A 14,814-nucleotide genomic window follows, 5' to 3' on the forward strand; every position below is an offset into this window, starting at 1 on the left:
AATCAAACCGATTCCTGCAAATAAATAACTGTTTTCAAATCTAACTCGAGTTGTTTCGATGAACAATATTGAGAACTTAGTGGTCGGAATGATATTTTTAAAAGACCAGAAGTCAGAAACGTGAGCGTCAATTCCAGTTCAATTAAGTGGAGTTGTTTACTGGACGTGGCTCAGACAGTTTTTTTTCGAGGTTCACCTTGAAAGCTGTGAATATGAATCTAAATAATCATTTATATTCTTTCATATAAACACTCGTAGGCCTGGCTTTTGAGAAACACAAAGGCCTACAGAGCACAAAGAGGGGATTAGAAATAATCTTTTATTACTTTTAGGACTATTTTGATCTAGAACGGTAGATGTGAATGGCATCCAGTGCTTAATGATGCATATTTTATCATTAACATTGATTTCTTCTTCTCTGTGATGTGGAAATGAAAGACAAGATCAGCTTGAAATTGCACAAATAAAGCCATTTGGTGAAACTTTAAAGAAGAGAGTGGACCGATTTAACGTTTTGACCTAATTAGCACAATTAAGATGAATTAAATACTAATTTGCATGATTGGTTTTGACTTTGTATTCGGTATCCAACCATCTACGTTCCTGCCAATTGACATGTAAATATCTTGAAAAATAGAAAAGTTATGAAGAAAAAAAAAACATTTGATCTCATTGGTTAATGAGGCCCATTTTGGACCATCTGATCCTCATAAAGAATATTACAGCAGTTTTCTCATAATTAAGCGTTTTTTCAGTCTTTGACTTGTAATAACCGTCAAGAACGGATATTTTAATTCTGTAAAAAGTATATTGTGTCAGATTCAATTCTGAATTCAGTGAGACCAGTTTCAAGCAATTTGGATTGAATTTGAATTTTCACCTGATCAAAGAGATCACGGAGAGGTTGATTGATTGATTGATTGATTGATTGATTGTTGCCATGGTGAAGTTGATTATTTTCCAATTACAGCATGAAGTTATTCCTCTGTTTATTTAAGAATTATTGTTGTCATATAAATACACAGGTGATTCTTTAAAAAAAATTTGAAAAAATCAGATGAAAAAAATTATTTCAAACTTCAAAAGCGATATGGAAATGGAATAACGGCGCAGCGCAGACTCGTGTCACTTCTCGACGCCGAGTCACATAAAATACTTTGTTTTGAAATGGATAAAATAAATCACAACTCCACCTTCCCTTTGAATAGTTTCAGACCAAACGTCGTAGCATCTTTCGTGCTTTTATTCAGGAACAGCATTTTCTTTAATCATTTGTAATTCTACCTCACTTACGCTGGTGAAGCGACCGGCCGCCATTTTGCCGACTCACTCGAGGTGATTATCGAGAAATAGTCCAGATCTTTCGACCAATCGGCGCGCGATTTTCTTTCATCACCTGCGTATTTATACGAATTACACAATAACAATTTCCCAAAGATTTTAATTTGTCATTTATTCTTGAGCAACGTCACGGTTTTTCATTTGTACTGAGACGAAACAAGCCAGTTCCTCGCAGGTATAAAAATCGAAAGCCGCTTCCTCAGCAGCCTCTCCTTTTTTCTTTATCGACATGTTAAAAAAATCGCAATGTCTCATGTTCCCAAAAAAACCCCCGAAAAGTCCGAAAGCTTCTTGCATCAACATTGACGCTGGAGACTCCTCCCATCAGTCTTAGATAACCGTTTATACGTTGCATCCACTGTACAAGTCCGTATATACAGTATGTTGTTATTATAGTCACGATAACGTCTGAGATCCAGCACCTGTCCAGCCAGAACCAATCAGAATCAAGAATCCAAGAATGAGAAGATAATGAGACATGACTTATAGAGACTGCGTGGACGAAGCGTACTAGTTGAAGAAAGAGCTCGAAAATAATGATCAATGGAACCTGATCTAATCAGAAAATCATCATAGCTGCTGGGTGGGCGTGGCTGAAGATGCTAATGAGCATGTTCAACCCAGAGCAGTCTGTTCATGGTGTTTTTTTTTGGGGGGGGGGGGGGGGTGTATTTTTTACTTTGGCCATCAGCTTTCGTCACATCAATCTTTTTTGTTTTTGATAAACTGCATTTAAAAAAAATATCAAAAACTTTTGCTTCCTTGTTTTCGTCCACTCAAGATCACTGCATTCTAGGCAGGTGTAAGCTCCGCCCACTTTCAAACACGTCATGTCGTATATCCCAGAAAAGATGTTCTTGATGTGTTCACGTATAAATGTTTAACACTCTTCCTGCAGTCTCTCTGGTGTGGTTTTTTTTTTTCGTCCACATAAATCACATTTTGTCAAAGCATCGATTCATGACGGTCAGGCTTTGATCAGACCAGTCAGGATTAGTCAGGAACGAGCCTCATTTCTTTGTGGCTAAATGATCGAGAGCTCAGCTGCCAGGCTTTCTGATCCTCAGATCAAATTTATTCGCTGTCAGTCAGATATTAAGATTTGGCCCCATCTGATATTTGGCCGAGACGAAAAAGCGTTCATTAAATTTCCTCTGTCCAGATAAGCAGATGCTTTTGGGTCAATGCCCAGAACACCTGTTTTAAAACTGGCGCATTGCACCGGGTCTGGCGTCAAAACTTGTCTGATGATGTTTCTTCTGTTTTGTTTTGGGCTTTTTTTTTCAGTCATTTGAATTCATGTTGGTTTGATTCCTGATGGATGAAATCTAAAAGCTTATCCGCATCACAGAGACAGACAAGGAGATTTGCATTTTAATTTTCATTTCTCATACCGGGTGGTGCGTTATCTCTCATGTGCATGTTCCTTTCATTCACATTCAGACCGAGAGAAAGAAAAAAACCCGAACCCCTTAAAGAAGATGCATCACAGTTTCTCGCTCAGAAAAGTTTTCCGTTTTCGTGAAAAACCTCACGAATGTTACAAGAAAAACAAGCTGCTCAAACCGGTCCAAATCGTGGATGGGTGGGCGTGGCCGAATATGCATGTTGGATTGATCGCTCTCGAGTCACGGCGATCAACGTGCCGCTCGATTCGAACATAAGAATTAAAAACAAGGGGAAAAATTCTTTGCTTTCCTTCACAAAGATACGACAATTTTCATCGTGTCAATCCTTTTTCACTTTTTAAAAAAAATGTCTTTCTCCACTCATGACCACGACATTGTCTGAAGGTTTAAGCTCCACCCACTTCATGATAACAACAAATGTCCCTGAAAAGTATTTATTTGTTTATTCATTCATTCGCTCATTATTTTATGACATTTTCTATTTATGAACAGTCAAACGGCAAACTTTTCTGTCAAAGCGTTTTCTCGTGACACCCCGTAAAATAAACATTTTCATTCCAACGTTCGCTCAAGATTATTTATTTATGATAGGTTTTATAAAATTTCATTTCAAACGATTCGTGAAGCAATTTTTCGTTCAGAAATAAATGCCCATTTTCAAAAAGTTCCAATCCGATCCAGAAAATATTTGCATGAATTCGGTGATCACTGAAGGTTTTCAGTTCGAATCCCACGACTGGCCCAGACAGCCACTTAGCGGTTTCCCTTACATGATAATGAAAGGACATGAAGACCCTTTAATTGGAGTGACTTGTGTCGGTCTTTTTTGCTCTTCCCAGTTGTAATTAGGTTGACGTCTCCCCTGTGTGAGCGATAGCAAGAGTTCAGTTCGGTCTGCGCCTCAGTTTTCGCTTCAATTATGTTTCCACTACCCATGAAAATTAGAACAGCTTTCCCTATCGTGGGACTCGCTTCCTCGGCTAATCGTTCATTATAAAGTTTCACCTGACTGTATATCGTGCATACTCATGCAGCAGTGTGTCACGCGACAGGACCATGCTTTACTGCCTGAGCAGCTGAACGCAACGGCAGAGTCATGTTTATGAAATAAAGGCCACTGGGTGGAGAAGAACACAAGCAATTACGGAAAAAAGAATGGCGCAAAACAAACGCAATGCAATTAGGAAAGCAATCTGGGCTGGAATTGGCTTTCCCTCAAAGAGCCGAGCTCTTCAAATAATTGCGTTTTGCTTTTTAACACAAACAATAATTAATGCAGCCAGAAACCATCACATTTACCCACAATGCCCTTTGCATGTAGATATAGATATATTCTGTCAGGAGCCAGAATGGATTTTAGTCCTGCTGCGTTCTCTCAAAGCCCGTCGATGTAATAACATGGAATCATGTCAAGGACTTTTTTCCTCAGCAGAAGATCATCCGATCATGAACTCGTCAGTACAACAGAGGATCAAAATATCAGCTACGAGATAGAGATGAATTCTGGATTCTGATTGGTCTGATTCATCATTTCCATATGTCTGATTTTCAATAAAGAGATGATTATTTTACATTAGGGCGGCACGGTGGTGTAGTGGTTAGCGCTGTCGCCTCACAGCAAGAAGGTCCTGGGTTCGAGCCCCGTGGCCGGCGAGGGCCTTTCTGTGTGGAGTTTGCATGTTCTCCCCGTGTCCGCGTGGGTTTCCTCCGGGTGCTCCGGTTTCCCCCACAGTCCAAAGACATGCAGGTTAGGTTAACTGGTGACTCTAAATTGACCGTAGGTGTGAATGTGAGTGTGAATGGTTGTCTGTGTCTATGTGTCAGCCCTGTGATGACCTGGCGACTTGTCCAGGGTGTACCCCGCCTTTCACCCGTAGTCAGCTGGGATAGGCTCCAGCTTGCCTGCGACCCTGTAGAAGGATAAAGCGGCTAGAGATAATGAGATGAAATGAGATGAGTCCCCAGTTCCAGCACTTTGTCTCGGCCAGCAGTAACTTGAAGTTTTCCAGACGAAAGCGTGTCAACGTGAACGTGGATGTTCCACAGCATAACACGTCCAATATTAAAGCAATACTGCCTTTCAGATTTTTCAAGCGTAGGTCATGAAAAGAATTTTCCTGACACTCAGTTATTTTTGTTTGGTGGACTGAAAGCAACTGAATTCGAATCACAGACTTCCAATTTTTAGTTTCTTTTTTCTCATCGAACAATTAATGTATTTCCAGCCACGTAGCCCTAAATCCTCCGCTATTTTTTCCTGCTTCATCATGATGCAATACAAGATACTGCCTCACATGGTGGGCTTTCCCCGTTCGCGCAAGGCATTGTGGGATACAAATTTGAAACAGGAGAGAAAAATGAAGGATGTGAGTGTGCGAATGAAACGTGAAAGACCGACTACAGTAACGGAAAGAAAGCGAGAAGAAAAGATGTTATGTTATATACGAAGGAAAGGAAACGCAGGACCAATGCACTATCTCCATTTGCTTGACTGCACGAACCAAGCGATCTCACGCACATTATTTGTGAGAATGGCCTGATATTTTGTGAGATATTCGAGAAATAAACATATATAATTATGACCAAGTTTCAGAGAGAAGTCTGTCCATCCATTATCCGTAACCGCTTATCCTGTGCAGGGTCAGGGGCAAGCTGGAGCCCACAGGCGATTGCTCTAAGACAACGAGGGAGGCTCAGCCTCCTCTAAAAATGACGAACATCGTGTAGGATGAATTGCGCTAGGCTTATGTTATAGCTGACCTTATAACATTGCTATTTCAGATCCAGAATCATAGAAATATATGTGCTCAACCCAACTACAGTGCGAAATCATTCCGTTATAACTTTCCCCAGTTCGCCTAATGTGTGCGTGAGTTTTTCCCCCTCGTGACAATGCGATGCAGCCCAGCCTCAGTGGACTTCAATGGCATTTGGGAGCTATGCGCTTTTCAATATCAAAATGCAAGACGGTTATTGGATAAATACTGCGAAAACGCCCGCCCACGGACTCCGAGCCTCACAGTGGGAGGGACATGGCAAAGCTTTCCGCGAGGAGACTGGTGATTGGTGAAAGCGGCCGGATATTTTCTTTGATTGACAGCTCGTTTCAGATCTAGACAGGCAGCGGTGAATTTCAGTTCAGTCCCATGCGGATTCGCAAGTGCTGTGGTGTATTGTAAGAGATCAGCTTACATTTCGATTTCATTCATTACATACGGTTTCTACCAGCTTTTTTAGTTTGTATATATTTTCATTGTAAATAAAGTGTAAATATAGTGTTGTCAAGTTTGCTATCTTAGTTCCAGTAATTTCATTTATTTGAGTGACTGAACTTGAACTTGAGGGGGCTAGTCAGCTAGCAAGAAAGCTGCGCACGGATGCCAAGCATTGCTGATTTAATTTTGGCGAAGCCATTTGCCAGTCTTCCTTTTGAGGAAAAAATTAAAATTAAAGAGCAGGGTAGACCAACGCCTCAAACTGACTTGGTGAAAAAGGTAGGGAATAATACTCGTTCCTTTCAGCTCTCCTGGTACGAGAAAGTGAATTGGCTAACAGCAAGTGACCCACATCAACAACAGTAAATAGGCTACTTTAGTAATATGTCATGGATGGACCAAAAATATAGAATCTATTTAAAATGTTTATGCTGAGTATATTATATTGGAATATATATTTCTCTGGATATGAATTAAACACAGCTACAATTTGGAAAACATTTTTAAACAAAAACACAGCCGAGAACATTTCACACTACAGACCTGGATTAAAAGTGAAGGGTTATCAAAATTGTCAATAAAACATTTCTCAGTCAAAATAAGTAAAATATAGGGAAAGTGTCATTGAATGAAATGTGTGGCACCCAGCTCTATGTTTGGCTCCCCAAGGTCAGTGCTTGTGCCTATTCCAGAACACTCTGCTGTTACTGCTGAGGTTCCTGACAAAGAGCTGCTTTCAATAATGATCAATTTTTAAACAACATGCCACAATTTTAAAATATAAAATGTTAAAATATACTCCTCCCCCCCAACACCACCATCATGTATATTGGACAGTAGGCTAATGGGCCAAAAGAACCTGTTATTTCACAGTTTGTGACCCTGCCAACAATCAGCCAGATCAGAGGCAAGAGTATGGGCAAAATTGATGTGTTTTTTCTTTTAAAATCTGGAAATATCATAACCGACCAGCCTCCCCTGTTTGAAAGACTACCAGCCGCCACTGCTGGAGCCTATCCCAGCTGAGTATGGGCGAGAGGTGGGGTACACCCTGGACAAGTCGCCAGATCATCACAGGGCTGACACATCCAGACAAACAACCATTCACACCCACATTCATACCTACGGTCAATTTAGAGCCACCAATTAGCCTAACCTGCATGCCTTTGGACTATGGAGGAAACCCACACAGACACGGGGAGAAGATGTAAACTCCACACACAAAGGCCCTCGTCAGCCCCTGGGCTCGAACCTAGAACCTTCTTGCTGTGAGGCAACAGTGCTAACCACTACACCACCGTGCCACCCAGAGAGAGCTAATTTTTATCAATTTTATGAAATTGAAAGGCAGTATTTCTTTCAATAGAAAAAAAACGAACGTGTTGTTATGAAAATCATCATCTCATCATTATCTCAAGCCGCTTTATCCTTCTACAGGGTCGCAGGCAAGCTGGATCCTATCCCAGCTGACTACGGGCGAAAGGCGGGGTACACCCTGGACAAGTCGCCAGGTCATCACAGGGCTGACACATAGACACAGACAACCATTCACACTCACATTCACACCTACGCTCAATTTAGAGTCACCAGTTAACCTAACCTGCATGTCTTTGGACTGTGGGGGAAACCGGAGCACCCGGAGGAAACCCACGCGGACACGGGGAGAACATGCAAACTCCACACAGAAAGGCCCTCGCCGGCCACGGGGCTCGAACCCAGGACCTTCTTGCTGTGAGGCGACAGCGCTAACCACTACACCACCGTGCCGCCCTGTTATGAAAATAAAAATAATTAAAATTCCCAATTTGGAAAAGTTCTCGATCCCAGTTTCCGACACCACTCCAGTGCAACATTCGTCTCCGCCATGACAGACTCAACAAGTGAGACTAAGGCTAACGTAGCTAACAAGTAATGGTCTTTCGCAACCAAAAGCTTTCTTGATCGAATAAATAAATAACTATCAATCCTAAAAAATGAAATGATACACGTGTGGTAAATAAATATCGTCAGTCACCATGTGGAATCCATATTGACAAATTCAAGTGCTACAATTCAGCATTCAAGTTTCTGGAGGCGGAGACTAGAGAGTGCGCCACGGGAAAAGAGATCCTGTAACCGCACAGCGTTCGGCTCCGTTTTATAAATTCTCATCAGTAAAACCACGTCCTTGAAGCAGAGCTTGTTTACAATTCTGTGTGACTGATTTTCCTTACTTGTGAGCTATTTCCACAACGTATTTTCACAATTTGAACGTCCTGCTTGACATTTATATCCATTAGACATATGAATCATACTTGGTGCTCGTTTCTGCGTGGAAACATGGCTGAGTATTTTAAGCAAGAGAGGGGACCGGATAACGCAGGAGACATGGACACCCTCAAGGTCATGCTTTTGTATTAAGAGATGAGCGATAGCCAGAGGGGAGATATCACAGAGCTGCTGAGATAATGCAAAGAAAAATTATCTCAGCCTAATCTTCCTTTACACACACACACACACTTCCTCCCTACAAACCACGAATGCATAATGTGCGACAGTCTTTTTGTTGATGGTTAACTCTGATGGCGTCCATTCATAACTGTCAGCTCAGAATTGAATTATTTTGTGGGATGACTTCACACCACTCGTGTAGGCAAGACTCGCTGAGCTGAAGCGGCTGACAAATTGTCACAATATCTAATGATTTTTTTTTTCCATTTAGGGTTTTAAAGAACGATTCTCATCAGCTCGCTCATGTGAAAAAAGCACAGAGAACGACCAAGCAGGGACGTCCATGTCCTTCTGAAAGCCCACAGAGAGCTCATGTACAACGTTTAAACGGTTCTACAGTTTCAAGCTTCGATTAAAACCATATAACAGAGGGTTCCTCTTGGAGATCCTGAAATCAAGAGAGAATTCTTGGCTTGAAAAAAAAAAGATGTTTTCACTTTTTTTTCCAGGTTGTAAGTTGAACATCGAAAATGCAACCAAAAACTATCCAAAAAGCTTTTTTTTTCCTTCGGTATTTTTTGAAACATGATATTTGTTGTTTCAGGTGTCCATTTCAGAAAATGTGAGAATGCAAAGCATCTGGAGAACCCTGAAGGAACCTTTCTTTTTCCATAATTGAGCTCCTCAATAGCAGAGAAAGTTATAGACGTTGGGGAAAAAAAAAGATGTTAATCTCCTCAGGTTTCCCTTTTCATTTGAAGGTATCTATTTTCCTTGGAATTTTAGACAAGGGTGAAGTTCAAACACTAAATCCACTAACCATCCAAAGAACCCTGAAGGAACCCATTTCTGGAAGCTTGAGTTTTCAAGGTGTGCAATGTGTCAGAACAAGAATTTGGCCTCCAAACCAATAGGGGGCAGTAGGTCACCAGAAAATTGAGGTGTCCACCCAGATTGTTAGAAACAAGGAAAGCGTGGTTCCTCCTCCCCTTCCTCCCAAAAGTACCACCACCTATTATGCAAAAGCTATCAATTATAGAAAAAAAACGCAACTACGAACTAACAGCAGGGCAAGAATACGCAAAATTGAACCAAGCTGCTGAAACTCGAAGAGCTGGTCAAGATAACACTGCGATCTGAACACTGCCTGTCGTTTACACTCGAGCTTACTGAACTCAGTTTTGAGCAAGAAAACCGCCACAGCAACTCGCACATCAGTCGTGCACGAGACTGATCTGACTCACAACACGGCAGATATGTAACCGAACCCGACTGATGCACGTTGAGTCCAAATTCCCATCCTTTGTTCTCGGTTGAATGACTCATGAAGTATTCATCGCCTATCACATGAAATGGTACAACTTGACCTTTCCAACCTGGCTAGTTGCTTGTCTATGCGATGAAGTGTTCAGAAGAAAAATTATTTTGAAATTACATCAGATTTAATCAGAGTTACAATCCGCGTTCAGCTCTGCGTCCATCTCCACATGGATGAGAAGAAGAATTTATTTGGCAACTGCACATTCAAATTCATCCTCTGCATTTAACCTATCTGAAGCAGGGAACACACACATACCCAGAGGAGTAGGCAGCTACACTACAGCACCCGCGGAGCAGCTGGGGGTTAGGTGCCTTGCTCAAGGGCACTTCAGCCCAGAGCCACCCCAGGTTAACCTAACCTGCCTGTCTTTGAACCACGAGGGAAACCAGAGCACCCGAAGGAAACCCATGCAGACACGGCAAAAACATGCAAACTCCACACAGAAAGGCCCCCGTCGGCCACTGGCCTCGAACCAAGAACCTTCTTGCTGTGAGGCGACGGTGCTAACCACTACACCACCGTGCTGCCCACTCATGAGCTCGTCACTTCAGAGATACAAAATGTATCACAAGAAAGAGCAGAACTGGAGATCTGGAATGATGCGAGTCACATTTGTTTCGTATTTGGACGTACTGAAGTGATGATGTGATAAAGACGGATCAAACTCCTGCAAAATACCTTGACTAATTTCTTCAGCCATTTTCACACTCCAGATTCTTGGTTGAATAAATCAGAAAGTCTTATTGCTGAACAGCATACTGCATACTGGATATAAATCAAATAAACATCAGAGTAATGTTGGAGGACTTGACACTGGTCTTGGTCTCAAGACCAAGTTTTGAATTTTTGTTACTGTGAACAGCTCTCACCCCTCCTCTCTCCCACCCCCTTCACACCCACCAGTCTGGTTCTGGTCTTGACTCTGTCTCACCCTGTATTGATCTTGGTCTTGACTTGGTCTCAACCCCTCAAAGTCTTGGTCTTGATACACTCTGGTCTTGGTCATGACTTGGTCTTGGTTTCAGTGGTCTTGACAACAACACGAGAGCAGAGCTTATTCTTTCCAAGGTTTTTCTGTGCAACAAAGTGTTGCCAAGTAATCCGGTTTTGAATTCAATCAAACAATGACATTTATTTCCAGTCAACTCCCAAATACCATTGCTTGGCATTGCAGTTCAGTTTTCCTGATCAGCTCCCTTCTCTTTCTCTTTTCCCTTCTCCAAAAATCCAACATCTCTGACCCAACACAACAGAAACTGCAACTCCATGTTGCAGTGCCTGGATTCTGGTTGTTTCTGTGAACCCTTTTCTTTTCTTTCACTCGGTAGACTTCCCAGAAAACTGAACACACATCCACACCAAGACTCAGCTGACTTCAATGACTCACATGATGGCAGAGAGAGCCAATGACCCACAGATCACCTGAACAACCCTCTAGGCTGCTAACACCATTCGCACCTGGCCTCCAGGGACCCTGACAACTTCCAGGATGGCTGAGAGGGTCAACGACCCATGTGACCTCAACCAATCTCCTTCGGGTTGCTTTTGATCCCTCTTGCCCCTTTTCCACCAAAGCAGTTCCAGGGCTGGTTCTGGGCCAGTGCCTAGTTTGGAACCGGGTTTTCTGTTTCCACTGACAAAGAACTGGCTCTGGGGCCAGAAAAACCGGTTCCAGGCTAGCACCAACTCTCTGCTGGGCCAGAGGAAAGAACCGCTTATGTCAGCGGGGGGGGCGGAGTTGTTAAGACCGACAACAATAACAAGACCGCGAAAGATCGCCATTTTTAAGCGACGAGAAGCAGCAGCTGTACAAACGCGAAGTCATCCATTATTATTATTGTTGTTGTTGTTGTTGCTGCTGCTGCTTCTTCCTTGTTGTTTTTGCTTCGATATTCGCGCCAAGGTTTATGCAAACATAGCGACGTAACTGACGTATACAGCGACGTAATGACGTATACAACGACGTAACTGACGTATACAGCGACGTAATGACATGTCTTCTCTTAGCACCACGAGCGATGGAAAAGCAAGCTGGTTCTCAGCTGGCTCGCAAGTTGAACGAGTTGTGAACCAGCACCAGCACTGGCCCCGAACCAGCCCTGGAACTGATTTGGTGGAAAAGGAGTATGAGAGGATAAATACCTGGAACTCCCCACTAATCAGACAGAAGTGAAGAAGCCTTTTGGATGAGAGGTGAAGCATCTTCAAGGATTTCAAACAAGTCCAGTTGCCTTCTTTAGCACCCATGCCTTTTGCTTTCTGTCGTCAAGAAAAATAGCTTTGCTTTCTTGTTGAATCTGTTTGTACAGTCAGTCGCAAAACAGCTCTTTCCCATTTAAATGGTTGTGTGTGTGTTTTCACTGCAATTTTTGTATATTCGAAGCTGAAAACTAACGCTGCCACTCAGTGGGTCTCACCACTTGCTCACTTCCACATACGGTGACATCATGGGTGCGATTTCTTCACACTTTCATTTTGGACTGATGGCACGCTGGATGCTACAGTGACTCACTAGTGCCTCTTGAGGTACAAAGTGGTATTACAAGACATAGTCCATCCTGTCTCAGAGCTCACTGAGTCACATGCAAACTTCAGGAGATATCTCTGCAACACCATATGTAGATGTATTTGACGTGATGTCAGCACTGTTATTTCATCTTATTTTGTTGATCATTTGTAAATTTTTTTGAATGTTGTAAACTTAAATTCTGACATGTCCTTACAGAGACCACCTTTAAATATAGAGAAAATTCTGGACTTTAAAAAGCATTTCTTTACTGGAAGGTATTTTAGGGAACCAAGCAGAACCTAGAACTCAAACCATTAAACCCGACAAGCAAACCTGAAGACAGGCTTTTTTCATGTGTTGCTTTTTGAAGTTCCAGATTGAACCAAAATACAACCATCAACCATCCAAAGAATCATGAGCCAATGTTTTGTTTTGTTTTGTTTTGCTTTAGAGTCGAGAGCTGTGAAATCCAATGAAAAATCTTTGTCTTCCTTAGATTTTCCAGTGATGCAGGTGAAGATTGACATCTCACGCCAGCAGGTGGAGAAGATCTTCGGGCTGGAGGATTACTGGTGCCAGTGTGTGGCCTGGAGCACGACAGGAACCCAGAAGAGCCAAAAGGCTTTTGTGCGCATCGCTTGTGAGTTACATGATTCATCAAAACCAGAACCAAAACGCTAAATCCAGGGTATAATGTCCAGGGGTAGAAGGATAGAATTCAACTTGCTTTCATATAAAATGGTTCCACTTAGTCCATATGGAGTCCATCAACGGAGACATGTACTGATAGGTATCCAGCATTGCTTCTTTCATTTTGACTTCACACGCTGAAAAGGAAGCATGTTCTTGCCTTTACCTTTCCTGGTTGGTTGGGAAGAATTGGCTAGTATCATGTGAAAATGTGAGGCAGGACGCATAAACTAGTGTGGGTGATCCAAGTATAATCCAGGAACCATTGTTCACCCAAGTCTGCAGTTGAACTGAAAACACAGGCAGATCAAATAACCAAGGGTAATCCAGAATAAACAGGGCAGAAAGAATCAAAACTAGATAGAGACTGTGACTAAAGCCACAGTAATTTGCGCTAGCTGTTACAAACCGGGATGTATGGTCACCATGCTCTATAAATCCGGAATGGTAAGCTGTAGAGAATGACGCTTTGTGAGGAAAAGTTGCACCCTGCCACCCTGAACATTATCTGTAGCTGCTTATCCTGTTCTACAGGGTCGCAGGCAAGCCGGAGCCTATCCCAGCTGACTACGGGCGAAAGGCGGGGTACACCCTGGACAAGTCGCCAGGTCATCACAGGGCTGACACATAGACACAGACAACCATTCACACTCACATTCACACCTACGGTTAATTTAGAGCCACCAATTATTCCTAATCTGCATGTCTTTGGACTGTGGGGGAAACCGGAGCACCCGGAGGAAACCCACGCGGACACGGGGAGAACATGCAAACTCCGCACAGAAAGGCCCTCGCCGGCCACGGGGCTCGAACCCGGACCTTCTTGCTGCGAGGCGACAGTGCTAACCACTACACCACCGTGCCACCCTGAACATTTTTTTTTAAACTGATTGAAAAAATCATGGAAATGGACAGAGTTATGTCATTTTAAAAAATCCTGTTTTTCATGGACCATTCCGGATCAGTGATCCGGATCAGCACCAAAATTTACAGCAATGTAATTCAGCCCAGACGTATTCTTCATGTGAAATTTGGTGATGACTGGTTGAAAACTGCAGGAAAAATGGCATCCTAAAATATAAGGAAAATAATAATAATAAGAAGAATGAAGTAGAAGGATTCTGAGTGAGAGGAACAATTTCCACCAGCGCTGCTAACACAAATTAAAAATCAAGGTAACACACGGAACAGGTGAACACATTCGGATAGTTAGCCAGTATAAGAACTGTGGAAAGAAGTGAACCAAAAAAAATTCAACATGTGGGGCATTTTTGAGCAAGTGGGTGGGCTTTGGAAATTACCCCAAAAAAGCTTTGAAAAATTTGCAAGATTCTAAAGGCATGAAAAAAAAATGAAGGTAAGATATCCAGTTCATTCAATATCACACAGACGAACAGAAAAAAAAACAGGGCAGCAATAATCAAACAAATCAAGCTAAGACACGGAACAGGTGAACACATTAGGATAGTTAGCCAGTGTAAGAACTGTGGAGAGAAGTGAAAAAACTCAACATATGGGGCATTAAAATAATTTTTAAAAAATCATAACATAATAATTTCACATTTTAAGAGACATTCAGGATATTATTATTATTATTATTATTATTACTCCACAAACACAAGAACAAAAATACTCATTTATTCTCATTCATTTGTTCTCTCGTTCTTTTTATTGTTTTCAGTGCTTTCATTTCAGTGTTATTGGTCATTTTGAAAGTACAACCTGTTCCCAAAATTATTGATGGGAATAATAATAATAATAATAATAATAATAATAATAATAATAATTTGAAGTAAATCATTAAAAATATCCTTGTGGCAGGAGCATAGATTCGAGTTCACCAGATTTTGTGTATTTGTGAAAATTCTGTTCTGAAGAACACAACTAATAAGGGGGAAG

At 41.9% G+C, this 14,814-nt stretch overlaps 1 protein-coding gene across 5 annotated transcripts in view; it reads left to right on the top strand.

Moving 5' to 3' along the window:
* The window catches only part of unc5a (unc-5 netrin receptor A), a 404,105-nt gene that overhangs the window by 266,296 nt on the left and 122,995 nt on the right, over positions 1-14,814 (top strand). For all 5 annotated transcript variants that reach the window (XM_060901162.1, XM_060901164.1, XM_060901165.1 and 2 more), the window contains exon 3: positions 12,722-12,865. In XM_060901162.1, the coding sequence (XP_060757145.1) occupies positions 12,722-12,865 (144 nt within the window). The remainder of the gene's footprint in view (positions 1-12,721; positions 12,866-14,814) is intronic.

The sequence above is a fragment of the Neoarius graeffei genome, chromosome 20, assembly GCF_027579695.1.
Source record: "Neoarius graeffei isolate fNeoGra1 chromosome 20, fNeoGra1.pri, whole genome shotgun sequence".
In the NCBI taxonomy this organism is placed as follows: Eukaryota; Metazoa; Chordata; class Actinopteri; order Siluriformes; family Ariidae; genus Neoarius; species Neoarius graeffei.